The 26,048-nt window shown below is 41.5% G+C and overlaps 1 protein-coding gene across 1 annotated transcript; it reads right to left on the bottom strand.

The window, feature by feature from the left end:
* Positions 1 to 17,733: 17,733 nt before the first annotated feature.
* On the bottom strand, positions 17,734 to 22,712 carry LOC309586895 (uncharacterized protein C13orf42; the record flags this gene model as incomplete). Its single annotated transcript, XM_082304522.1, has 3 exons — positions 17,734 to 17,975; positions 18,791 to 18,938; positions 22,299 to 22,712. The coding sequence occupies 3 exons, from the start codon at positions 22,710 to 22,712 to the stop codon at positions 17,734 to 17,736; spliced, it is 804 nt and encodes a 267-aa protein (XP_082160648.1).
* Positions 22,713 to 26,048: the final 3,336 nt, after the last annotated feature.

Genomic DNA, 26,048 nt, shown 5'->3' with positions numbered 1-26,048 from the left:
CACCATCACTCTAAGTTCCCTCTGTAGTCAAGGGATAAAGGCAGGCACTCTACAAGTCTGATATGTGGTCTGAACTCTGAACCTCTGAAGAGGGAGATCTCCGTCTCCCCACTGACTATAGAGGGCTCCTCAGCTGATCAAACTCTTAACTTCTGTGCTTCAATTTCTGACAAATTTGTGACTCTGCAGATGCCAGACTTCTGCTTCAGTCTCAGCCCCTTCCCTTGAGAAACACTCTTGATGAAGATCACAACGCGCCAGTCACCCAGTCCTGAAGTACATCTCACTTCAGGAATGCTGACTAAGCTGGTTTTCATTTCCCAGGTATATTAATGCAAGCATCAAGTCAACAATGTGGTGTTCCTTGATTTCCAAAATTAGGTAAGAAAGAGTCTGCAAAAGATCCCCAGTTTATCTATCTGCATAAATTTCATACTAGGCTGGTGCAATTTGTGCCAGGTAAGGAGTCAGCCCATAGACTTGTTTCTCTGAAATAAAGGTTTAATTCCATGTTCAAACCAAGTATACTGCCTTACTGCTTCGTCAAACACAGCATGGGAAGGAAATGCACAGCAGAATCTTCTGTCTTCAGCCCAAAGCTTCTCTGGATAAACCGGATCAAAAATAAGTTGTAAAAGAACATAACAAGACAAAATAGAGACACTAAGACCAAGGAGAGGATTTTGAGAGGCATAAGTGGTGCTGAAACAAAAAATGTCTTGCTGAAGGTGTTGGATGCCTTTCTGCTCTTTGTACCTTCAGAAACCTTCTTTATCCATAATAAACTGGTCTCAGAGCATCAGTGAATTAATAAAAAATTATTTTTATTTTCCATAAAACAAAATATCTTAACAAAACTAATTTGTAGAAACTTGTCAAACTTTTCCATGGGGTGATTTTTATGGGGAAACAGAAAATAGGTTTGTTTTTAGATTTTCAAGGAAATCTGAACTGTTTCAGTGAACCTTCATTTTACTTTTCCTGCAGAAATGTTTTTGTTACACCTTTCATCAAAAGAATGAATTGAAAATGTGGCTAGCTATTTTATTTTGGTAAGGAAAGAAACATAAGCTAATGCAGTAATTTGAAACATTTCTATGAAGCAGGCTTAAAGTGATTATTTTTTTCAGTTCTTGTGACAATGTGCACATACATTGTATTATTCTTGATGAATACAACCTTACTAAAGCAAAAGCAACAGGTTCATACTGGTGTGTGTCGTGGTTTAACCCCAGCCAGCAACTAAGCACCACACAGCCGCTCGCTCACTCCCCCACGGTGGGATGGGGGAGAGAATCGGAAGAGTAAAAGTGAGAAAACTCATGGGTTGAGATGAAGACAGTTTAATAGGTAAAGCAAAAGCCGCACGCACAAGCAAAGCAAAGCAAAGCAAGGAATTAATTCACTACTTCCCATCGGCAGGCAGGTGTTCAGCCATCCCCAGGAAAGCAGGGCTCCATCACGCGTAATGGTTACTTGGGAAGACGAACGCCATCACTCCGAACGTCCCCCCCTTCCTTCTTCTTCCCCCAGCTTATATACTGAGCATGATGTCATATGGTATGGAATAGCCCTTTGGCCAGTCTGGGTCAGCGGTCCTGGCTGTGCCCCCTCCCAGCTTCTTGTGCACCTGGCAGAGCACAAGAAGCTAAAAAGTCCTTGACTAGTGTAAACTCTACTCAGCAAGAACCAAAACATCAGTGTCTTATCAACATTATTCTCATCCTAAATCCAAAACACAGCACTCTACCAGCTACTAAGAAGAAAATTAACTCTATCCCAACTGAAACCAGGACAGTGTGCCAAGGGACAGCCATAAAGCATTACAAGGAAGATGAAATCTGCCTGCCTGAACCCAGGTACTGTCACATGCAAATTAGCAATAACCAAATTAATTTTAATTTCCCAAAGTAAATATAAAAGCAAAACATCAGAAAACCTTAGTTTTTATGTTGAAACTGCTCTCCAATGCCAAATTTCTGCCCACAACATGGTTTTATGGAGACTATAATAAGTCCAGAAAACAAGTTTTGTGAAAATGCTGCCAGAAAAAGATCCTGCACATAATAATGCAATCATGTTTTTTATTGCTATACAAAACTCTTTTGTATAGCACTGGAGGCTACCACAGTGACTTGTGAGATGATGCTCTCTTCATTACAAATATTCTTATGAACACAGAAAAGTAATAGTTGCAGTTCATGTGGCTTGGTAGAAATGGCAGTAACTTGGCTGCCTCAGCCCATTGAAATTCTGCGGCTGACCAAAGTGCAGTTATTTTCTAATTGCCAGTGGAAGAGTTCAAAAAGACGCCAAAGACAGTCCCCCAAAAAACACTGAACTGTAGCACATCTGGGAATGTATATGAATACATATTGTATATGAAATCTATCATGTTCTAAATCCATGATCCTTAAAACTGAGATCCTGCCTTTAGCTGGTGCACACATACATATATATGTGTGTTTGTGTATGTATAAACACTAGTGGTGGTAGCAGACAGCCATCAGCAGTTCATATCTGCTGATAAGTTATCATCCTGATAAAGAATTAACTGTTTCTTCCTCTTTGTCATCCTTCCAAACATCAGTGTCCCATCTGACACCATCTATCAAAGATGTGTTGCATTTTTTTCACTTCAGACACTTCTCTAGAAAGCTAACTGAAAACAATTCTTGTCTCCTCCTCTGGTTGTATAAGCAACCGCAGCAATTATATAACTGCTGAAAAACCAACCTCCTTTCAGGACAAAATGTACACAAAATAATTGAAAGAAACAAAAGGACACCCAGAGTATGTATTTTTCCTGAGCAGCTAACTCAATGCATCCCACCATACAAATAAAAGTTCAGCAAAAGCTCTGCTACAATCAGAAGCAAATAAACTCACTGCACATCATGGTCTGGCTGCATTTAGACAAGAAAACCTCTCCCACCAAACCCAAACTCTGCAAACCTTGCATAAATCAATGACATCATCTTTGGTGACTCACTGCCTACAATATTTATATTCAGCAGGCTGTCTCCCTCGTGGGAAAGTGTCTGTACTGCTGAGACCCATAGCTCATTCTGATCCCTGTACAGGAGGTAAAGAGGATGTTCTCTCACCTTGCCTTAATTTCACACACTTTGCACAATATCCCAGTAGGATTTCTTTTCTCAATTTCACAACAACGTTAAACAGTTGTCTCCTGAGAAGCTTCATCTTGTGCTGTCTAGGGAATAGCATAGAGAAGAACATATGTGAGTGTGCTCATGTTCCTGTGTATGACATGAATCATCTTGGTAGACTGTTTTAACATGATACACTCAGATGACACAAAAGTTGAAAGATAAGCACTTACTAAACATGAGATGGCAGTGGTGCGTGCAATATTCATTTTGCTTCAGTTTGTGAAAGAGTGATGATGCATTCTTTCATTACATGCTCACACGCCCTTTCTCAAATACTCTTTTATACATTTTTGTTGTATTTTCCCATTATCCAAGCTGGTCACCCCAGGCTCCTTTTATAGTCAATAAGAAGAAACAGGCATTTCCACAGTGCAATTCATCTCATCTGAAAATAGACATCTAAAACATGACAGCTGAATCATACTTGAGAAGTACCCTTCAGTCATTTACACCTGTATAAAATACAGCCACTTGGCTTGATTTAGCTCACAGACAATTGCCGCGCGAGAATGGCAAGATAAAGGACAATCCAACTCATCCATCTCCACCCTCTTTAAACTTCAGGGCTGTAATGTGTGTTATCGCTAAGATATTTCCAGTAGATGAAAAAAACCTCCAAACCGGCAGAGAAAATTGTAAGCAATTTTCCTCATTTCTGTAAATCATTGAATGCACCTCATTATCTTTATGAAAGGCTCCATTTTCTGAATTTGTGTCCATTCTTGTTTTCCTCTTTGGGCTGTTAAACTTCTGCAGCACAAGGAATGCTATGTGCTTGTCTCCCCCTTTGCACTCCTCCTCTTCTCCTTGATTTAAAATTTCCATTGTCACTTCACTGTTGAAGAACTCTCTGGCAACAGACTCTCAGTTATCTCATTTAAAAGCAGTCACAGCTTTGTATTGTGGCCTAATGATTTAAGTTAATTATTCTACATCAAATCCTGCCATTTTTTTAAGTTCATTGATGAAACATTTTTTCTCTTCTCCCTCTAGCTCAACTGCATTCTTGTTGTTAACTAGCTCATCAGCAGACTATTGGGTATAAAATATGCCATATAAGGGACAATTATAACCGATTTAATAATGATTTATATTCCTGAAACTTTGTACATCTCAAAGAATTTTAGTCAAAGCATAATGATTCCAGATTTACACCAGAAGAACCGAATTCAACATCTGGCTCAGAATTTCATCCAGAGTAAAAATGGTTCAAACTGTGAAGGTTCTGTGTGCATGTGCTGGTGGGGGGTGGGAAGTGCAAGAAAACAGGTGTCTTTCTGAAATGGAAACACCAGGCAATTTTATAATTACATTACTAAAAGCTGGGAAAGCATGTTGCATCTCCCACACCCAACATAAAATTATAAACCCAAAAATACGATGTTCATCTGACCCTTTAAATGCTATCATCTCAATTGTTTTCTGTCTATGATATTTATAGAGTATCTGTCACTGCATACAGGCACCAGCTGCACAACCACAGCTATTTGGATATGATCAAGTTAAAGCCATAGGACTAAGAGTGGCAGCCATTAATTTCTATTATGATTCCCACTGCCCACAACCATGTGATGCTAAGAGTAATACATACACACGTACAGAAGATAAATCCTGATCTTCAAATGAACAACCAGTGCTGTCTCTTTGCAAGTGGATAAGTCTTAAACATCAAACAAGATCTCAGATCTCAGGCACTTTTAAGTAAAGATAATGCAAATCATGTGTTGAATCCAATGCAGAGCATTTCTAGACACACACAGGTGTGGCTCACAAGTAGCTTAGGCTTTGTTCATACAGCCTCTTCTAGCTTCGATTTCCCTGGTAAAAGGAACACCATTCCCAGCCTGCCCAAGAAGTTTGTCAGCACCCTGCCTACTGGTCAGCTCTGCCAGCTGTGCTGCTTGCCTAACTGCTCCCCATCTATTTCATCCAAAGCCTGGCATGTAGAAACACACTGCCATTTCAGAGGAAAAAAATAGGGAGGAGTAGGAGGGGCCTGGAGTTGAAAAACTGAGGTATTTTATATTATGAATCCCTGCATGTGACTACAATTCCTCAGAAGGTGTCCTCTATTCCTTGAAGAATAGAGGTCCAGATTTCCTTTAAGCAAGACTGTCAGGGCATGTCTGACCAGGTGCAGTGCACATGAGGTAGCGCTTCTGTCTTACCTGGCATGACACGACAAAGGCCTCTCCTGGCAAAATAGGAATGAAGAAGCATTACTCTGTCTGTCCTCCTTTCCACACCAAAGGATGGTGCATTCATTTCAGAAAGGTGAATACCCACATTTTTTTTGGAGCAGAACTTCATAGCAGTTCCAAAGACCTACAGACACTAAAAATATCTTAGGCATATCAGCTGCTGGTTAAATCAGCATACTACCCATTTGATCTAAAAGATACACCTCGAGCAAAGATCAGGAAAATAACCTAACCTACTCGAATGAGGCGTCCCTTTTTATTTGCTTCGTGGAGTTTTGTATTTGTATTTTGAGATATGACTAATGAAAACTAAGGCTAGTTTGAGGCAAGAAGAAGCACAGAAGTGCTACCTGTCTCTCATAAGCTTTGGTTGTCCACAGGGAGAAACAGAGAGGGCTGTTGATCTTGTGCAAATGTGAATTCAGAGAACAAGGCGCTGCATCTTCACGCAGAGATGCTGTGCTCTCCATTAGCCTGAGAAGTGGTATCCATTTCCCCATCACTTTGTAGGGGCAACCTCTAGGATGGGCTTGAAGGCACCTGAACTGAGCTCCACATGAATGAATGAACAGAGTCTGTAGAGTTATTAAGCTCCTGGAGGCAGATATATGTACCTGGTCAACTGAATAACTACAGGCTCCATTTGGTCCATTGGCTAGATCTCCATTGTCTTTCACGGGAGCTTAGACATCTGACTTATGTGTGGACACCGACATACAGACACCTGAACTTAAGTGTCTACACTGTCTACAGTCTGGATCTGAATGGGGGCTACATGTCACTGCTTAGTTTTGCACAGGCGTGCTGATGCCCAGGGAAGTCTACCTGTAAGGAGACTGATTAGATCAAGCCATCTGGAAGTGTCACTTTGACATCAGAGGGAAAGGCCTGGGACATAGTCTAGTGCAAATGTGGTGAGTAGATTATATATACATGCCCTTTGCATGTCCTTTCACCGAACCCAGGTGAAAGACCCTGTCATCTGTAGGACAAATCCTCACAGGGCTTACCCTGGGATGGGAAATTATTCCCTCTTGCCCTGAGAGAGAGGCTACAGGCAGATCTGCCACAATCTGGCATCTTGGTATGACAGCAAGGTCTGCCAGGAGGCACTGGGACAGACGTCAGTGCTCTCTAAGCCATAGAGAAGTAGCAAACTGTCTTTACTTAGCATGCCACAGGCTTCTCGAATCAGTAACATCATCAGACACAGCACAGGGTCATGAAGGTGTTTTTAACTCCTGCCTGTGTTCTGAAAAATACAGAGGATAATGACTTTCAGGTAACATACAGGGAAAATCATCTCATCTAGTTCCCTCTGAAAGTGATCCTGCCAGTGATAGGGCTGAACACAGGAGAACCAGAAAGCAAGACCCAGCATTCTCTAAATTTCTTGATTTTATAAAAGCAATTTCCAAGGAACAATAAAGAAATTGAATCAATCCCTGTCAAGAGGTCTTTGGAGCGGTGGGCTGAGCAGAACGCAGAGGGCATGCAGGGTGTCCTCTGTGCTTTCTCCAGGAGGTATGGTTCCTCAAACAGAAATGCAAGTGGAAAAAAAAGCTATGTGAGAAAAGAAAATGTAGTCCTTTAGCCTTATCTCTTTAGTGAGCCTTATCTCTTTATGTTTGTTTATCCTAAGCATTTTCAACTCAGTGCAGAGCTCTCTCCTCCTACTCTGTTGATAAAGAAGATCCACAGATGCTCTAGATAAGAAAACTAGGCAGAAGACCAGAAACAACTGTTCCTCAGATCAGGTGTGTATCCTGCGTCCCTCTGCATCTCCTGCACTTGAGCAACTTCCAGAGGGCCCAGACAAGACCCTGGTGTGCCAGATGCTGCAAAGACCTGCATAAGAAACAGTGTCTGATGCAGTGGGAGCAGGCAAAGGCTGAGAAGGAAAGAAAGATCGCATGAGTTTAGAGGAGTGGTTAACACCAAGGTTTCAAAACTAGGTTTTGGATACCCAGTTTGAAATACTTCAAAGGACCTGATCGCCAAGTATTTTGAGCTGAATACCTGAAATCACTAGAAGTTTTGGAAAACCTTGTCCTATATCACTGTGTTATGATAAACAAGATTTATGTCTACACAGGGAACATTCAGGACTGAATGCTCATCTCTTCGTGTCCTTCCCCACCTTAAATGTCACTCTTATCTATCTAGTGAAACTCCTGATAGAGACAGGTCCTGTCATGATTGCTTTCTGGATCTGAGATACTAATGGCATAAAGCAGCCAGTAGTAAATTCAAATATCTTCCTAGTGCAGCTACTGAGGTTGATCTAATTTGCAATCCTTTTCTGATGGCCCTATAAACTCATCAAAGCCGCATAAAAACTACAGAGGAAGGGACAGAGGTATATTCATGCTACCCACAGTGTGCTTAAATATATGACTCCTTTCCACTGGATTCGAGCAGCTTCGGATAGCAGGCAGGCTGAACGGCACATTGCTCTAAGATATCATACATGTTGCAAAGAAAAGATTTGCAATTCATTTCACCTGCCTTTGGATTGCTAAAAGTCATGCACGTAGCCAGACCTAGTTGCCTAGAGTCCTTTTATAGACTGTGAGAGAAAGGTATTTTCAGAAGGTGATTCATCCTACTCATCCTACCCCAGAGAGGAATAGCCTGTATGAATGGCTGTCAGCCTCCAGTGACTGCACAGGGAGCCAAGGTATGCCTTATAATAGATGCATAAGTCTTTAGATGCTAAGAGTCACCCTACCCAGAGTTATACAGGTTGATTATAAGCCCATGTACCCTGTCCAGATGAGTTCGCATGTACGCATTTCTTTATATCTAATAGAAAATGCTTATATCAGTCAGTTCTCTTCCTCTGCATCCTCTTGGCTACATCTATCATTACATATCTCTTCCTGTTCTCCTGACGTTAATGCAGTAAGACACTACTGGAGAAATACAGTTATACTGGGGGAAGAAGGAGGGATAAAACACACTGTGTGCAAACCCATTTCAGAGGCTGAGAGCAGAAAATCAGAGCACAGGCAGAACAGTCTGAGTGTTTCTGGCGTGCTTGCAGGCACAACACAAGTAAACATCTGAAAGACAAAACTACTATCGGCTCAGCATAGAAAGCAAGCTGCCAGATCCAGACAAAAATGAGTGTGAGGCCCAACCTAAGCATGTATGTGCATGCTGAAGAGAGCCAGAAAATCTCTACAAATGTCACCATCCACTCTGGTATGATATACTGGCCCCAGAGGCCAAGAACTTGACTCTCGGATCTTTTTTGTACAAACTGTGACATCTCAGATTCACGTCAAGAGCTTTCTATATGTTTTGGCTCAATATCTCCTCCCAGTTATGTTGGTGAAAGGAACTTCAGATTCACACCAACCTAGCAGAGTTTATTTTGCCATCTGTCTGTGTTTAGTCTTCATATTAATAATTAAGGCAAGCAATGCAGATTGGGATGCAAATTCTTTCCCGAGGAACAGAGCTGTGTGCCATGCAAACCACCTAGCAGCCACTGAAACTGTTGTTTCAAAAATTACTAGTGAGAAAGCTCACTACTCATTTTTCTATAAGTATCAGCATTTCTAGGATGTCCATTGCCATGGGCCTGTTATTTAAAATTTCTGCTGAACAAGAGCATGCCCAAAAAGTAATGGGCTCAATTAATAACATGCTGTGAACTTTGTGAGGGTTTTTAGAGCTATAAATGTACTTTCTGTGGTCTGTTAATGAAATCATCCTTCCTGTCAATGAAACAGGGCCGTGGAGAGGCGAGTTGCATGAGTTTCCCCTGATGGAGTCTTTCCCAGCCCACGCCACAGCGCAGGGTTATTTGCACAGAGGCCCCTTCACTGGCTCAGGAAACCCTTCCAGTCAATGGCCACCTCCCTCAAAAGGGTTGTCGGCATTTGTGTGGCCTTGGCTCACAGCTTTCCTCCACCCAAGAGAGGGATGGTGGGTCACCATTGAGCCAAGAAGGTCTCAGTCAGCCATTTACTGCTTTCTAACGCAGGTTATCCAAATGAACAAGTCTGGTTTATGATATGCAACACATGAAATCCCAGAGGGGAAAGGTGAACCTGGGAATAGGTAAAGGCATTGTTAATCTCACAGGAAAATGCATCTGTCACCGCCGATGTGGGATGTCTTTGCCTCTTCTGAGTTGTTTCCTGATTTACACTGAGCACAAGCCGCTCAACTTGTATGGGGATATGACTCAGCACTGAATTTTGGCACAGGCTGCTCAGAATTAATTATAATGGTGAAGTGCAGAGCTGTGGGGGCCCCAACTCTATTGATAATCCTCCTCACCACATAATCAGATTTTAACCCCCTTTGGCCCCATTACAAAAGTCCCCATCCAGGACCAGTACTTCTCTTTTGGAGGATAAAATACTTACTTGAGTTTTTTCCCAGGTTTCTTTACTGAAGTTCTCTATAATAAAACATTTCAGACAGGAATTGATAAATCCGTACTAAAGGGAGGGAAAACATTAACATATTATACCTCATGGAATAAAAGGAGAAAAACAGAGTTCTTGAAATGCTAGTTAAAATGTAATGGCAAGCCTCTAAAGAAAACAACAATGCCCTCATTTTTGTGTACATTTTTTTTTTTAATAGCTCTGCTCCTTTTGACCCTCGGTCCTAAATTCTTCACATCAGTAATTCAAGTTTCCATAAAGAAAACATAGTAAATTTTGAAGCCACAGTGTAATTAAAGACAGTTACAAGAAAATAATATCTGGGTAATTTGAATCCTTTCAAAATCAATATGGCTAAACTATTGACAGAATAAAGAGGGGAAATTAATGGATCTCATATCAGACTGGAGTGAAAGGCAACGGTTTTGTTTGGGAAAACCACACAGCAATTGGCATTTAAATCTGACTTACAAAGCTTGCTATTGAATTTTTTTAAAGTGTTCTCTCACCGCATATTTTCATCTTAAACAGTGATACTGAAAGAAGCTTACCAATGGTTTGGCTGTCTGCTTGTAGCTTCTGCAAGGCAGGTGCTCTCGGCTCTTTGCAGCAACCAAGTTGCTCCTGCTTGTTGCTGTTCTGGCACACCAACTGTGAGTTTCTTTTCTTCTTCATTTCTTTTTTTATAGTACAGCAGTCTTGAATGTCTAGAGGCCATGGTATACAGGACTGAGAGATCCACAGAGAAATATAAAGCCCAGTGTTTGTCTTTCTACATATCCTTTCCCAGGAGAGCAGGGCATACTGCTCTGAAGAAAACAAAAAGTATTTTTGTTGGTCTGAGTCTGAACTAAGTGTTTCAAGGTGAAAACTTGAAGTTGCTCAGGAGACGTTGAGGAAGGGGGTGTTATTTCTAATAGAGCAGCCTCAGTTTTGAAATCCATAGATTCTGGAAGTAGGCTGCTCACTTCTTTCAGTGCTGCTGTTAAGCCAGCTCAGACGCCATCCATCTGTATGCGTCTCAGCGTATATCAAGGTAGCCAAGTGCAGTCCATTGCCTGCCCAGCGGCTGACAAGGTACTCTCCACAAGTTGCATACCAGCCGCACCTGGCAAGTCCTGCTGATCTTTGTCACCGTAAGGCACCATACCATATGAGAAGTAGAAAGACTGTGTTTAAAAAGGCAATACTTGCATTGAATCTCTTCATCCTGAGATGTCTCTTAGGTTATTTCATTTGTTCCCGTCCTCTGTTTCCCTTCAGCCCCTTAAAGTCAACAGATGAGCTCCAGATCTACCATAGTGAAGGAGATCAGACTCTGATCTTTCATATCTCACTTCAGGGTAAACCAAGTCTGAAATCTTCTCCTGAGGAACGGGAAGTGTGCTGGGATGTTGCCATAACAGCTTGTCTGTGGAAAATGCCATGTTGTCATGTGCAAGTATCCCTTGACAGAGGGGTACTTTTCGCAAGAGCCCTTGGATATACTTGTGTGAATAGAAGAGCAGCAGCAGTTCTCATATTCACACAGCATTCATAGAAATTCTCAGTTTGTGAGTAATTGCAATTCCAGGAACATTATCAACAAATCCTTAGGGCCCAGGTTACATGGGAGCATCAGTAAGAACCAACAGCCCTGCAGGAAGACAGCGGCAAGGGCTGCGGAAATCTGACAAAGGTGTGGGACAATTCTTTCTTTCAGAATTATGCCACTTGAGGGCTTAAAGCTAGTAGTCTTAGAGGCAGACAGACTGCGCTAATCCGGACTTCTTGTGAGTCTAATTTAATTCCTAGAAGTGGAGCTGTGTCCACTCAAGCTTGGCTCCAGACCATCTTTTCCAAAAGCAGTCAGGCACTAGTACAATTGTCAGAGTCACCTAACTCTCACTGATGCTAGTTACGTGCTTTTTGAAAATCCCACTAAGGGTGACTGCAAATCTGGCCCCAAGTATACTCACTTCAGTTTATTCAGCTGTAATTACAGGTCAGCTCTGCTCACACTGGAATCCTTCCATTGAACTGCTCGCTTTCCTGGCACAGCAAAGACCTATATCATTAAGGTGAGGGGGGCAAAAATTAATTCTGTGTATTGGAAACTGAAAAGTGAAGCTATTGAAGGCTAAGAATGCGATGAATCAGTTCTCTACAGTGATGTGATACTAAAGCTAGCTCTAACTTAGGAACAGCACAGAGTATTTTACTGTTGATCAATCCCCTTTTCCCTTTGCTGTTCCCCATACAAGTATCTGGAGACGACGGTACTGCGTTTGCCAGGTAACAAGGACACAGTGTCATACATCAAACCACAAGCAAGCCCAGACTAAGAGCCTGCATATGAGCAGTCCCAGTGCTGATGTTACACCTGGGCCTTATTAATGCAGGGAACGTCATTAATCTGAACACTTTGGGACCATACAACCATCTGAATTAATGAAAGCTCCCATTGCTGATGTGTAGTCATAACCATTGCAAAGAAATATTCCTTTTTTTTTCTGTAAATGAGTATTTTGGCATAAAACAAAACAAAAAAAACCTCAAGAAATTTAGAGTACATGCACTACATATAAACATACCCCTGGAAGACACAGAAGTAGCTGATGCAGGAGCAGGTTAGCTTTTGACTAACTGAGCTACTTGGATTAGCAAAGTCTGGAATAACAGCATTGCAGGCCCCAAGAAGCTACAAACCTCATATATTTATTCTCCTGGGCCTTGGAAGGAACTTCAGAATCAGGTCAGAAACTCTTAGCTCAGGGCTATCTCAAGATTGAACTTCTTAAACTTCAAATCCTCTACTTATTATTTGTAATCCATATTTTTATTTTCTGTGCCTAAGAGTGCATTGTTTCTGGCAATGACATTACTTTGTCCATTTGTTTCCAGACACAGTCAGAGGCAAGTGGTCAGCATGTCAGACATGATTTACTGAGGTCTCAGTGTCTCCTATGATGTCATGGTTATTTATTTCCTAAGGAAATCATCTCCCTGGAAGAATAAACTCATTTAAAAAACTAATGTTAATTGGAAACTGCCAAACAAATGCTTGTGAATTAAGGAGCCTAGAAGTGAATAACAGATACAAACACTGACTATCTGTTGATGAAGCAGGACAAAACACTTCCCTTTCTCTTTCATCCCCAGTTCTCTTGCTGATCAGAGAAATAGGAGGGCTGCAGAATAGCTAGGAATGAACTGCCACCGTGTGGCCAAGGGACAGTTTTAGCTACCTTTCTAGAAATCTCCTTCAAGAGCTGTTGTTCTAAGATAAGTGACAGTCCCCAGCACATACAAGTGAAAGTTTTCTGCTCGATCACACATTTCACTGTGGCGGCACTTGCAGTGCATCCCTAGCAGTGGCCATAGGATTCTTGGTGAGGTCTTGCTCCCTTCTCAGTCTCGCTTTAATAAAAGGGTAGAACACATCACTTTTAATTCCATAAATTCTTTTTCTATTTTCTCTAATAGGTCACCTCATCTTCTGACAGGGGTCAGGGTATCATAATCACAGAGCCATTCAGGTGATGATACCTGGTCTTGCCTTAAAATAGATGGATAATTTTTTTTAATATGACAAGCCTGTTGTTAGCAGAAAACTTTACCTTGCACTAAATTACTGCTAATCAAGTAACAGACGCTACTCTCCACTTCTCAGCCCGGTCTGAAGCGGCTGGACTCATATGTTCTAATTTGCCCTAAAAATTCTTTCAGAACATGTTTTTCTAGCCTTTAAACTCAAGATAAGTCAAGAGTCATTCCACTGACTTGATGCAACTTGGTTCCACTTTACCATGGGCATAACTCAGAGCTACAGGCCCAAAAGGTGGCAAAAGCCCCCTCAACACAGCCTGCTGTGACTGGCCAGCTTTGTCCTGCTTTCATCTCCTTGTGGACCTGCTCCACCACAGAAACAGAACAAGGGCTCTCCTGAATTTGCCCAAGCAGAACTACAAACTGGCCCTACAGCTGTGAAAATTTTGAAGACATCCACTAGGTGCTAATCTAATATTTTTTATACACTCCATTCAGTCTGGAGCAGCAGATAACTGTATATCTTTGCTATGCATTACCTTGGAGGACTTCCTGCATTACTTAATGCGGTGCTGACACCTTCTGCCTTCATTCGTAACTTTATCGCACCGAAAGATTCAAATCAGAGTGCACATCTTGTTTAACTGCCAACTTTCCATTAGCTGCTTACATTTCTTCTGTTTCTGCCAAAGACACTTGCAATTTCAGCTCACTTATGTGTATCATGATTACTCTGAGTTTCTCAACACGAAAGGACAAAATTATTTAGAATCCCCCAGGACATGATTTCTTCAACAGACTACATCTCTCTTCAGTTACTGGATTCTTGTACACAGTGTGTTTAGTTTCTCACAGACAGCTGTGGATGTGGCGTCACAGAAATTCATAGCCCCTTCAGAGCTAGTGCTCAGCAATGACACCAGCTAGAGGAATGCAAAATACCCCAGTACTTGAGCTGAGCTGAATTTGAAACAACAAAATAAGAGATGCTCTCCTAAAGATCTTGCCTATTGCTCCAGTGCACTCTGGGAAAGAGCTTTTGGGGATCAGTGCTGCAGGGAATGCTCACACACAGCGGCCTTCATCGATACAGCTCCTAGTTGATGCACTTCATTATCAAGGCCTGGGGGCATGACTGAAAGAGCTCACTAATAATTTCTGCAAGGGATCTAGGTCATACAGAGCTCTGCTGGTCATGAATAATTCTTCTGTACAATTTGCATTGTCAGAGCACCTATAGTGGGTGCTTAATTTCAACATTGCAATGCCTGAAAATAGCTGCATGTTGCAGCAAGGTCATTTAGAGGGCCTACCCAGGGCAGATAGAGTCATTTTGGTGCCAGTGCAGGGAGACCTGCCTCCAAAGGCCTTGGGCACACAATTCAGAGCAGCTGAGGAGCACCTTTGTAGGGCAACCGACTGCTCCTGGAAACTGTGTGGAAAGCTGCTGGTGTTGGGCAGGGACATGGTTCTGTCTCAGGGCAATACAGAGGGTGCTGCCATCCACACGAAACCCTTCTCTGAGGAGGCAGCTAACACAGGATGGAAATGCTTCCCTTTCCTCTCTTTCCTCTTTCTGCTCGACTGTCCTGTTCTAGCACAGGTAGCACAACACCCAACTTCTGGGCTTGAACCCTCAGCTCCCATCTCCCCAGAGAGTGCCCTAAGATGCCAGGGCCACTCTCCATAGGTCTGTTGGAGCTGAGACATGTCCAGTGAGGAGCTCGCAAGGGCTAATATGCTAGGAGAAGTAAGGTGCCTGCATTTATGAGATAGGAGGTAGAAAATGTTCTCAGAGAAAAACTGATTAATTTTACTTGCTTAATTAAAATTTCCTAAGATGATAGCAGGCTTGAAGTGAGCTTTAAGGAAAAAAAAAAAAAAAAAAACCAACACAGAATCCAAATCAGAATTACAAATCTTTTTTTCTCCCTCTGTCTCTTATTCATAAAAGCAAACACATATTTCACACTGGAGTTTGTGTGCTAGACAGCAGGGGGACCATTACCCTCTGTCACAGCAGATGACCAGAGATACCTCCATTTTACAAGAACAGACAAGAAGTCACAGGGAAGGTCAAACATGCTGAAGCAGTCTGGTTCTGCACACCACAGTGCATCCTTAAAACAACAGCAAAAAGATCAGCTACTCCAATGAGTAAAACCTTGGCACTATGAACATGAAGCTCAGCCCAGGGTAGAACACCATTGGAATCCTTTTCTTCTTCTTTCATCAGTATTTTAATTATGCACATGCCTAATTCTGTTATAGTAACTCTAAAAGATGGTGAGGTTTTCTGTCAGCATCCATTCATGTTGCAGGTTCTAGTAGCAAAAAGGTGACCACACACTCAGTAAAAATGTTCCTCAGCAACTTCAGCATGAGATTCTCCTTGGAGAGCGGTTTCAGGGTGACATGGTTGCCAAAAATGTGCAGGTTTTGGCCTTAAATGATCATATGTCAAGCACAGAACAGTTTTAAAGACAGTTATGATGTTCAGTCCAGGGCAGTCAGGACAGAACTGGGGAGGTACAAAGGCAGCAACACTATAGAGAATACAGACTAATCATGAGAAGCATCAACAGCAAGGAAGCAAAGCCTAGACTTTAATTTAAACTCTTCACAAAAATGTATCGATAACATTGGTTAAACCGGTCATTTTGAAGAGGATACAGACTAGACAAAGAGTGGCAAAAGCCCCTCCAGAATGAAAGTGCTACAGAAACAGTTCACCTCTCCCCTTCATGAACATCACTAGAAAAAGGAACAAAATGCTTTAATCAAACAGGAGATGCCAGCTCTGAACGGAGGAACATGTGGGTTTTTGGCACTCTCCTATCTCATGACAGAAAGTGTCCTAGATTGGTGAGATCTGAGAGAGGTACTTCCACCTCGTGGCAGAAATGCTGTTTGAATAACTCAGTCCCAAAGACTAGGAACACAAATCAGCAAGAATTGCCACCTGCCAAATGTTCTGTGTGGTGGGCACAAAGTCTATGGAGGTTATGATATATCAGACAGGTTACATTGATGGCCAGCGCCTTAGGAAATTTATCCAAGCCTGTGGACACAAAAACTACTGAACATAGAAACAAGAAATCACCAATGAATCACCAGCTGGTCATACCAGTGCTGCCATGATCCATCTGTCACAGTGAACCACCGATTGAACACCAGGTGAAAAAAATCAGAGTAAGCAAAGGCTTGATCCCAAACATCTTAGCAAATTCTTAAGACAAAGCATGAGCTGGGGGATGTGGCTCAGACTGATGCCTGTGATATAAATGGTATTGCCCTATCTGAAGGGCCATAGGCTAGTATTTCCATAGGGTGCTAGCTCCTTGTCACTTTCTATGCATTTTTACATTGCTGTACATCAGTAAAACTGGCAGAGTATGGGGCTTAACAATTCCAAGTATCACATGGAAGACATATCACCTCTAAGATGCACGAGCCTGAAGAGGAACACCTCTAGACTGCATTCTTCCTAATATATAGTCTTCAATGATGAAGCAGCAGAATTCCAAATATTGGGTATAATCGAATACTGATGCAGGGGATTTGTCTGCAAATTGTCTTCTGCCCTTGAGAACAACCTTTGCTCCAATTTATTCACAAAGTGTTCTTCTCCAAGACATTAAGCTTTTCTAATGTACACTGGTATGTCTAGATTCAGCAACTGGGTGTTAAAATAGATGAAAACTAACAGGTCGTGTAGCCATATGAAAAAAGTTGTGTACATTTGTGCATGCAGTGAATCCCTTGATGCTGTATCCCAGGACAGAACCATTCCCAATAGCAAGCAGAGTACAAGATAGCTTGTTTCTTCAAAACGCACTGGAGCAATTCTTCAAAACACAGGTTTCTAATGCTGATTCCTTCACTGCAGCTTTTTCTGCTTGTACCACAGCCTGCTTGTACCTCAGTGCTGCTGTATACGCTCAGATCACAGAGTCAATGATGGCACGTACAAATTTTCACATGCAAAAAAAAAGGAGAAAACTCTGCTTCACTGCTCTGAAGTTGGAAACACTGGTGCAAAAGCTCCAACATATTAGCTGAATTGCTTGAATCGCTTTGCAGTACTGGACTCAGAAGAAAAATTACTGCACCAGGCAATCTCTGATCCTTGATTTCAATAACAGCACTAGAAAAAAGGTTTGTCAAGTTGGAGTTCCCCCCAAGCTGAATGACAAAGCAGTATTGTTAGGCACAATGAACTCGATGAGTTAAACCCTCACATGAGTTCAACATTGGAATAGCCATGGCTTAAAATAAGTCCCACACAAAGAACCTTCAGTGACTGCACACGTCACTTCTAGAGTGTAAGAGCTAGGTCAGAAGTGAAAAAAAAAAAAAAAAAGAAGCAAGTCTTACATGCCCTATTTAATATATTCTATCTTCAGCTGAAGAGGGAATATTCTTTCAATATTCTTTCTTACGTGTTTTGGGCTTAAATTTTAAAGTGCTATATGCCCCTTCCACAGCTTTGGGCAAGTACATGGGATGTCTTTCCAACCTCTTCCTAGAGCCAGTGGTTCTCCGCTGGCTGTTTCTTTGAGACTGGTTTGCAGCCTTTGCTGTTTGGGCAGTATCTTGCGAGTATCTCCGGGGAGCACGAAGGATCCAGTTTGAATGTAAACTGTGTTCACTTGTGCTGGTAGCAACTGAAAGACAGAAGATAATCTGGTGTTAACAGTTTGCCAGTGATATTTTTACATGCACAGTGAGAAAATAGGGTGCCTGCTGGGTCCTTCCTGGAGATAATGCTGAGAAATCAGCCTGGTTTCACTGCAGGATGTTGCTTGGGATGGGATTCATCTTGTCTAGTATTTCAATGTCTTCAGTGTAAAATACATATGTCGGAGCTAGTCCCTTTATACACACTTTTAGGGCACAGCTAATCTGACCTGTTTCAGATATCCACCTTAGCCTAAGACAAAGGAGAGAAATTTCTGTTTCTCTTCACTGATTATACAGGATAGATGATGAACTCAGATGGGCACATCTTTATTTACTTGGGCAATGCCATCTTTTCTGATGGAAATGTACTGTTATTTAGCCTAATCTCTAAATTACTTCTTTTTGCTAGTTGGAGAGAAAACATCCAGCCATTTCTCAATGAGAAAAATGAAAACCAGATGCAGAAAAAATTATCTTTATATTTTTTATAGCTCTCCTCCAAAGACAGCTCAGGGTAGAGATGCAAGGGTGGAATTCAGCCCCGGGCAGAAGGCAAGCACTATTCCAGCACTACACATGCTACATTTGCTCATTTAATGGCCACACATAAAATAGTTGCACCCTTTCAACAGGGAACAAGCAAGGTATTGCTGTAGTTTCACATACTGCATGTAATGGTCCTAGATTTGGGAAGGAAAACTGTGTCCATTAAATAAGCAAACATGGTCTTATAATGCCACTCCTTCCTCTACCCTCTGCACACCAAAAATAGTCGTATTTCGGCTGGTTTATACTGCACCATCAAAATCAACATCCACGTTTGGCAGATCCACGTCAGGAACTCCCCGCCATCTCTCTGAATCCAGGTCTGCAATAACTGAGTCGAAGAAAGCTATTGCTTCTCTTACATCTGAACCGGACTGCGGGCCTTTTCTCTCCATGGATGCCTGTTGATCACATCAGGGGGATAAAAGAGTTAGCTGAGGGTTGGGCACAATGACTTCTTAATGAGCAAACTGTATAAGGCAGCTGCAAAAATTGTATTTGATTCCATACTTCAAGCTGTCAGAAAAGGACACAGGTCCAGATTACTCCACAGTTTGTAGTCATCAAAGAATGCGGGACAGCAGTCTAACAAACATCCATCTTGTTATGTGCTCAACACCTAACATCTTCCACTTGGGCACTGCTAGCCAGGTGTTATAAAATCCCTCAGAATCCCCATATCAGGGCATTTAATTAGGTGGCTAAGTGACAGCTGGGCTTTGTGGCCAAATTTATTCTACCTAGCAGTAGGCACCTAATGAGACACACATTAGAAATGTAGTCATGCAGGGTTCCTTCTGTAATTAATGCAGGGCTCGAGTACCTTCAGAAGATGAGTCAGGCCTTAGGTAGGCTGAATTCCCCTCCGCAGGCAGCTCTTTCTCTTAGCTGCAAAGGGATTGTGGGGTAACTTGGTTACTAATTTAAGCATCTTATTAAAATGCCTAAGTTAGGTGAAACGAATCCAGATCTAAATTGCTAAAGTCTTTTTGAAATGGAAAAGGACCGTGTGTGCTAAAATATGAGTCATTCAACACTGTGATAATTCCCACAGGAAAGCCACAGGGTTTAAAATTAGGAGCTTGTCTTGATAAAAAAGCAAATGCCTGTCTATAAATGCTGAAGCAGTCGTAAAGCCTCAGTTAGCGATTCTACAGGTCCATGTGGGATGAATACTTTCTGTCAGGCTCTACCTAATGAAGGGCTGTATATTTTCCCTGCCAGTCGAAGGCAGGTGTATTGCCAGGCAGCAATACCAAGTCAGAAAAGTACTACCTTGGTTTGTAAACGTGCAAGCAAAAGGTACATGCTGTGTCACATCTCTGAAGGACCAGCTTGCTCCCCATTCTGTGGAGGCAGAGACATGAACTAGCTTATTCCCTTCCTGACATTCTGGGTTGACTGGCAGCCTCACAAGTGCTAAAAGATAACTGCTACCACACATCTGCTGAAAATAGTGACTGCTATTATCACTAAGCCCTTATTGGTTAGAAGACATTTTAAAGAAATGCCTACTTACTTCCAGCATCTGACACACCTCTCTATTCTTCTCTCTCACTAGACCCAATTGGTGAATTTTGAATCCACAGTCAGCCTGTAGTCCATGCCCCAGGGATCTTTGGATTAAACCTCCCAGGAGGACAATGTACCTTCCCATTAATCATGCGGCAGGTAGGAGAAAGAAGTGAATTTCCACTGACAGGTAATTTAACACAAACAGATAGTTAGGGACAAAACCATTCAAGCCTGTTGATAAGACGAACCTTGCAATCTGTGAATACAAAATTTGTAGTTTGTAATTTTGTGAACATAAAATTTGTAGTTAGGAAGCAGAGTATTCTGGCTATTCTAGTCTTCTTGACCTTTCCCTAACTTTTGCAAAGCCAGGGCTGTGTGGCTGTGACCCCACCATTTGTGTCAGCAAGAATGACTCATATGGGTGGCATATCCTGGTGATGTTCCTGTCTGTTCCTAAGAGGACAGCTTGTGGAGATAGCATGGCAGCCAGTACCAGGGCTGTTCATACGTAAGAGCTAGCTGGCCACAGTCAGATGACAGCACCCTTAGCCTCAGCCTGTGGGAGATTCACTAAACAAGTGAAGCCAAGTAAACAAGCCAAACCCAAGTTAAGCTTTTGGCATTTTTCTTAAGTGGTATTTTCAGTGGCAAATCTGAGAAATTCACAAACCTGCCTGAAGCCTAGTTGTACAGAATCTATCTCCCAACCTCCTGGTTTTAGTACTCTTTTGCACTCATTTTTTTTCCACCTGGCTGATGATTAGTCATGCTCTGCTACATCACTGCTCAGCTCATCAGGGAACTGGCATGCTGTAAATCTCCGCTGCCTCAAGCCAATCTTTGTGTGACAGTGCACAAAGTCAGTTCACAGACTGTATCTATAGTGTTGAGATTAATCTCCTGGCACCTGGCACCACCAGGCCACTCTCCTGTATCTCAGTCATTCTCTTTGGATGTTTCCCTGGCCCTAAATAGTAATGTCTTTATAAAATCTATCTTCTCCAGCCCACTGAGCTGAGTATTGTTTCTTACTATTATTCCTAGCTTCTGAGAGTCACCGTTCAAAGCATTAAAAAGATGACACAAAGCTCAATAAAACCAAATAAAAAATTCCCACTGACTGAATGGGTATTAGATCAAAACATAAAATTAAGAACTGTGGTATCTAGCCCTAAGCATGTGAGCCTTGTCCTTTCATTAAGCAATGCTTGTAACGGAGCTCAGCTTCAGCCATTCTGACATTCTGCTGTGACAGAACATCTAAATGTGGCAATAACCTTTTAGTAAAGTCTACCTGGCCTAATCAGTAAGTCAGCCATACATCCCTTCTTCCCACCATCCCCATTAGTATCCAGTTTAAAGACTGCACTGGGTAACCTGTGAGTCTGCTGTCAAAGTCATGTTTGGTCATGTTACCTAAACAGATCACCCTACCTGCTGCAGTCCTTTCCTTTGTCCTCACTGAATCAAGTCCAGAGTCATATTAATGAGTGAACTGTCTAGAGAGATGAAATCTGTGAATGGCAACCAGGAGGAAGCTTTGCAATGCAAAGGATACATAGAAACAGTCTACACCAAAGATGATATTTCAGTTTGATTTTTGTGGCACCACTACAGTAAAAGGTGAAGAATTACAGTGGCTAAAAATGACCTGCCATATTAATTAAACGAGAAAGGAACCCTTAAGAATTCCTCATGCCCTACAGCCTATCAGTAGAGCTTGCACTGATGTTAAATGTAGCACTGACAAGCTATCTGACCAGTCAGAAAAAATCCTATTTGTTTCAATGAATTTACAATTACTTTCTGTATGTAGTTTTATGCCAATAAAAAGGCTGTCAGTAAACTTAGGGATTACTGTGCTTGTCAGTCATTAACAGCTATGAATAACCAGAGTGGAGAATTCTTAGGCACTTAAGTAGCCTGTCAGAGTATCGAGAGAACAGCTCATTCTTTCATAACATGTTTTCAGATACTTCCCATACTCTCATACCTCTTTCCTTCTCCTATTTTCTCTCCCCTCACATAAACATAGACATATATACATTTCTTTCCATGACCAGTCATTTATACTTAATTTCACTACTCAGAAAGAATCTTAAGGTATTTAGCAGCATTTCAAATGATGTAACAGTAAAAAGACAACCAGCTGAGACCAATAAAGCAGTAAATCAACATAGGTCAAACAGCTAATTGCTTCATGGCTTAAGACCAAGCACATGGCAAAAGTTCTTAGTAATTACCTTAGAAGACTCTTTGGAAGGAAGTGGAAGAAATGACTTCTTTCCAGTTTTGGGTGATTTTGTGGACGTTGGGGAATCTGCAGCCACATGCATGGATTTCAAGTTATTGATGTTGTCAAGATATTTTTTCCTCAAGGCTAACAGATCCTGTAAGTACTTCAAGCAGTCCTGAGTCTTAGAGTACATCCAGTCTCTGTCTTCCTCTTTTGGCTGGAAGCAAGAGTCGATGCTGGTTGTACTTTTGCATTTTTTTAGTGGTTCACTAACTTTTTCCTGCTCACCTCCAAGGACGTACATAGAAGTGCTGCGGATCAATCTCACTGCAGAACCTGTGCCATCACAGTAAGGGATGTCATCTGTCACATTTCTTCGGTGGGAGTTGGGGTGAAATATAGAATGGATCTTTTTGAACATAGTGTGTCGCTTCCTCCCCTTTATTCCCTTTCTCTTTCAGCACCTTAATTTAACCCTAGATCTGGTAATCAGCAGCTGTTACTCTTGCCCTCAGCAGACAGACAATTTTGCCACTTACTGTAATGAGGAGAAAAAAAACCCTGTTGCTACGCAAATTGCTTTCAGTCTAATACGTTGTGAGGAGCATGATGGTAACGCCGAAGTGTGTTTTCTATTCCATTTGCGTCAGCGAAATAGCTTTATCCTTTCCTCGGTTTAAAATATAGTACAGGAGGTCAAATATCATGCTTTGACCTTCTATTTGACTGCCCCTCCCCATAAAACCCATCAGCATCGAGGCAGAATTCCCCTCTTCCCCGTTTCCCCCGCGCTGCTGGGGGCCGGAGCTGTCAGCCCCGCGCTCCCCTTCACCGCCGGCCGCCGCCGGCCGGCGGGCGCCGGGCGCTGACCGTGGTGCTGAACCGCTCTCCCCCGAGCATCCCGCCGCCTCCCGCCAGGGCGGAGCGGCAGCCTGGCCGGCCTCTGCCGGAGGGTTTTTTTTGGGAAGAGTTTGCGGAGATCAGCCTCGACGGGGACAAAAGCCTCAGTGGGGAAGAATAGCTTCTGTCGGGTGAAGTTCAGCTGCTGAAAGAAGTCGCTCTGGGTTTCACCCGACGGTAACCAGGAGATGGCTACAGCTACCTGATACCACAGCACTGCTAGGAACAAAGTGGATTCAGATGTCAGGCTCTATTACACTCAATACAAAGATGCCCCATGTAAGGGATGCTGTAAAATAAAACACTCTTCCAAAGTACTCACCGGGCAAAGTGTTGCAGACAGAAACCAATGAATTTGTATCTTTCCACATTAGTTCTTCTCCTAGGTTAACGCAAGAACATTTAAGACAGTGGTTTGGATCACTGGTTTTTGTCTGAAAGCTGCTGAGAACATTGACTATTATTGGCATATTTGAGCATTGCTAGTATTTGTGTCTCTGTGACAACATGATGTGTGCTTTAGAGATAAGTAGATAGCGAAATTTGGTCAGTTCTCATGACTAAGACAATCAACAACTTTTTAAAAGCAAGCAGGAATGTCCAGATTTACCATGTTCAAAAGAGTTTTCATAATTCATCCTGCTCAAGCATTGAGTGCTTGAGAAAATAATTATTTTGAAAACCAATGGATATCACCCTGCAGACTCTACTGAGCAAATTTCTGCTAATGCCCCTGGAAGTGCCAACTGAAAGTTTAAGCATCCTAAGATCTGTAGGATCTCAACAGGAAAGATAGGTTCTAATATAAATTTGCATTCATTCCCTCAGGAACTCTGATTTACTGGATACTAAACATATACCACAACCATCTTAAAATATGCACTTTTTTCCTTTTACTTATAGCTAAAGTTGAAATGTCCTTATAACATAACTAAAAATTGCAGCAAACTAACTTTTTGCTACTTTTTCAGGCTTCTAATATTAGCATAGACACTATTCCCACTGCAGCTGAGAGCAGCCTAGGGATTGTCCTGAAATACATTCAGCTGCTTGAGATCTAGTACCAGTATAGAGGTATTCCACTATTGATTATCTCCAAAGTCCTACTCAATCTCACAGCTAGGTAATAGATTAAGTTGACTTTATGCTAGCATAGACCATTAGAACTATGAAAAAAAAAGAGGTCTCTCCATAAAATTACATGTCTGAGATGGAGAAAGTTTCTGGTCATCAATACTAGCATAGAATACTAATACTAATACTAATACTAATACTAATACTAATACTAATACTAATACTAATACTAATACTAATACTAATACTAATACTAATACTTCCATCTACGGATTGATTTAATTTTCAGAGCAAAAAGTTACAAGGGGATTTTAATTTATTGTCTGAATGAGTGAGGTAAATATCTGTCATAGTCATTCTAGACACTGTTTACTAAGTTACAAAAATGAGATTGTTCCAGAATAACCCTATTAAAAATTACTTAGATTTGCTACACGGGATATTGGTCTTTGGTTATAGACATGATACAATACTAGTGAGCCTCAGAGAGGCATTCTAAGGGACCTCATAGTCACAAAACCTGTAATTCAAGAAAATCAGTGGGAGCTCAAGGCATTATTGACAAAGAGTTGAGTCAGTAAGGTCAATAGGAACTCCACTGAGCAACTGCTTTTAGGATCAGACATTGCCTTTCAATAGCAGATTGATTTCTAAGCTCATCTGGACTTACAGAGAGCTACAGGGTAAAGCAAAAGAAAGAAAAACAAAACCCCCAAGATTCTGTTCATGAAACCACAGAAAAAGATATATCTGTGAAGAGTAAATCTGATGATACACTTTGAAAAACATTTCATATGGGCCATAGATTTTCTTATCCTGCTTCAACTAAGTACTTAAAACATATGCTGACATCTCACTAATTTAAAAAAAAACTTTCAGGCTCGTAAGAGGGTTCTCAATTTCAAGCACGTTCATTCCCAATTTTTAAAAAAGCTTGCTAGGCCACATTCATTCTGTGCCAATATATGTGTGGTTTCCATTGTTCACAGTGATGTTAAAATAAGGAAGGATTAATAAAGCATGAGACAACACAGTAGCTGCATTATATGCTAGAATTTCATTTGGACTAATAAAGGGTCATTTACAATTATTTCAGACATGAATATTTTATTCTATGCATTGGTTATGGGCAGTGGGAATTCACAATCTTCCTATCCTATTGTAAAAATGAATATGAATTTGTTTTCTTCAGAGTATCTACTTTAATTTAAATAGCTCCATGGATTTAGAAAGTTAAAGGACAAAATAATGGATATATTTAAAGGTCACAAATGTCTCTAGTGTGTTTTGTGAGAAGAGGGATGCCCTATGCCTTTTTAAGATATTTTCCTATAAGGCATTTGCATTGAAAGATGTTTCCTGAGTAGTGCTTTATTTATTTATAGTCAAACTCTGGTTCCCTTGTACCTTTAAGTGTCTCTATTTAAGTAAATAGCAGGGCAATTATAATTCAGCCACCACAGATCACAGGTCTCTTCCCTAGTGGGTACTGCTGGGGACTGAGTATGCTACCATTGTCTGAGATGGCTGGTAATTAAAAACCAGGATCTTATTCAAGAATTATTTCTTTCTGCACAAAGACACTCATCAAATGGCAAATATGGTTGAAGAAGAATATTTAGTTTGTTAATTCAAAGTACCAAATTCACAGGCAGCTATTAAATCATAAATAAAGACCTCCCAAGGAAGGAACTTGTGAGAAGCAGATCAAATAGACCACACTAATCAAATAGACCACACTAAATATTTAATGGCATCTAAGATTACTAACTTTGACAAGGCA

This window comes from Platalea leucorodia, assembly GCF_965183815.1.
Source record: "Platalea leucorodia genome assembly, chromosome: 2".
Taxonomy (NCBI): Eukaryota; Metazoa; Chordata; class Aves; order Pelecaniformes; family Threskiornithidae; genus Platalea; species Platalea leucorodia.
Note: the sequence above shows the minus strand (reverse complement) of the source record. Positions and strands in the feature narration are given on the sequence as shown.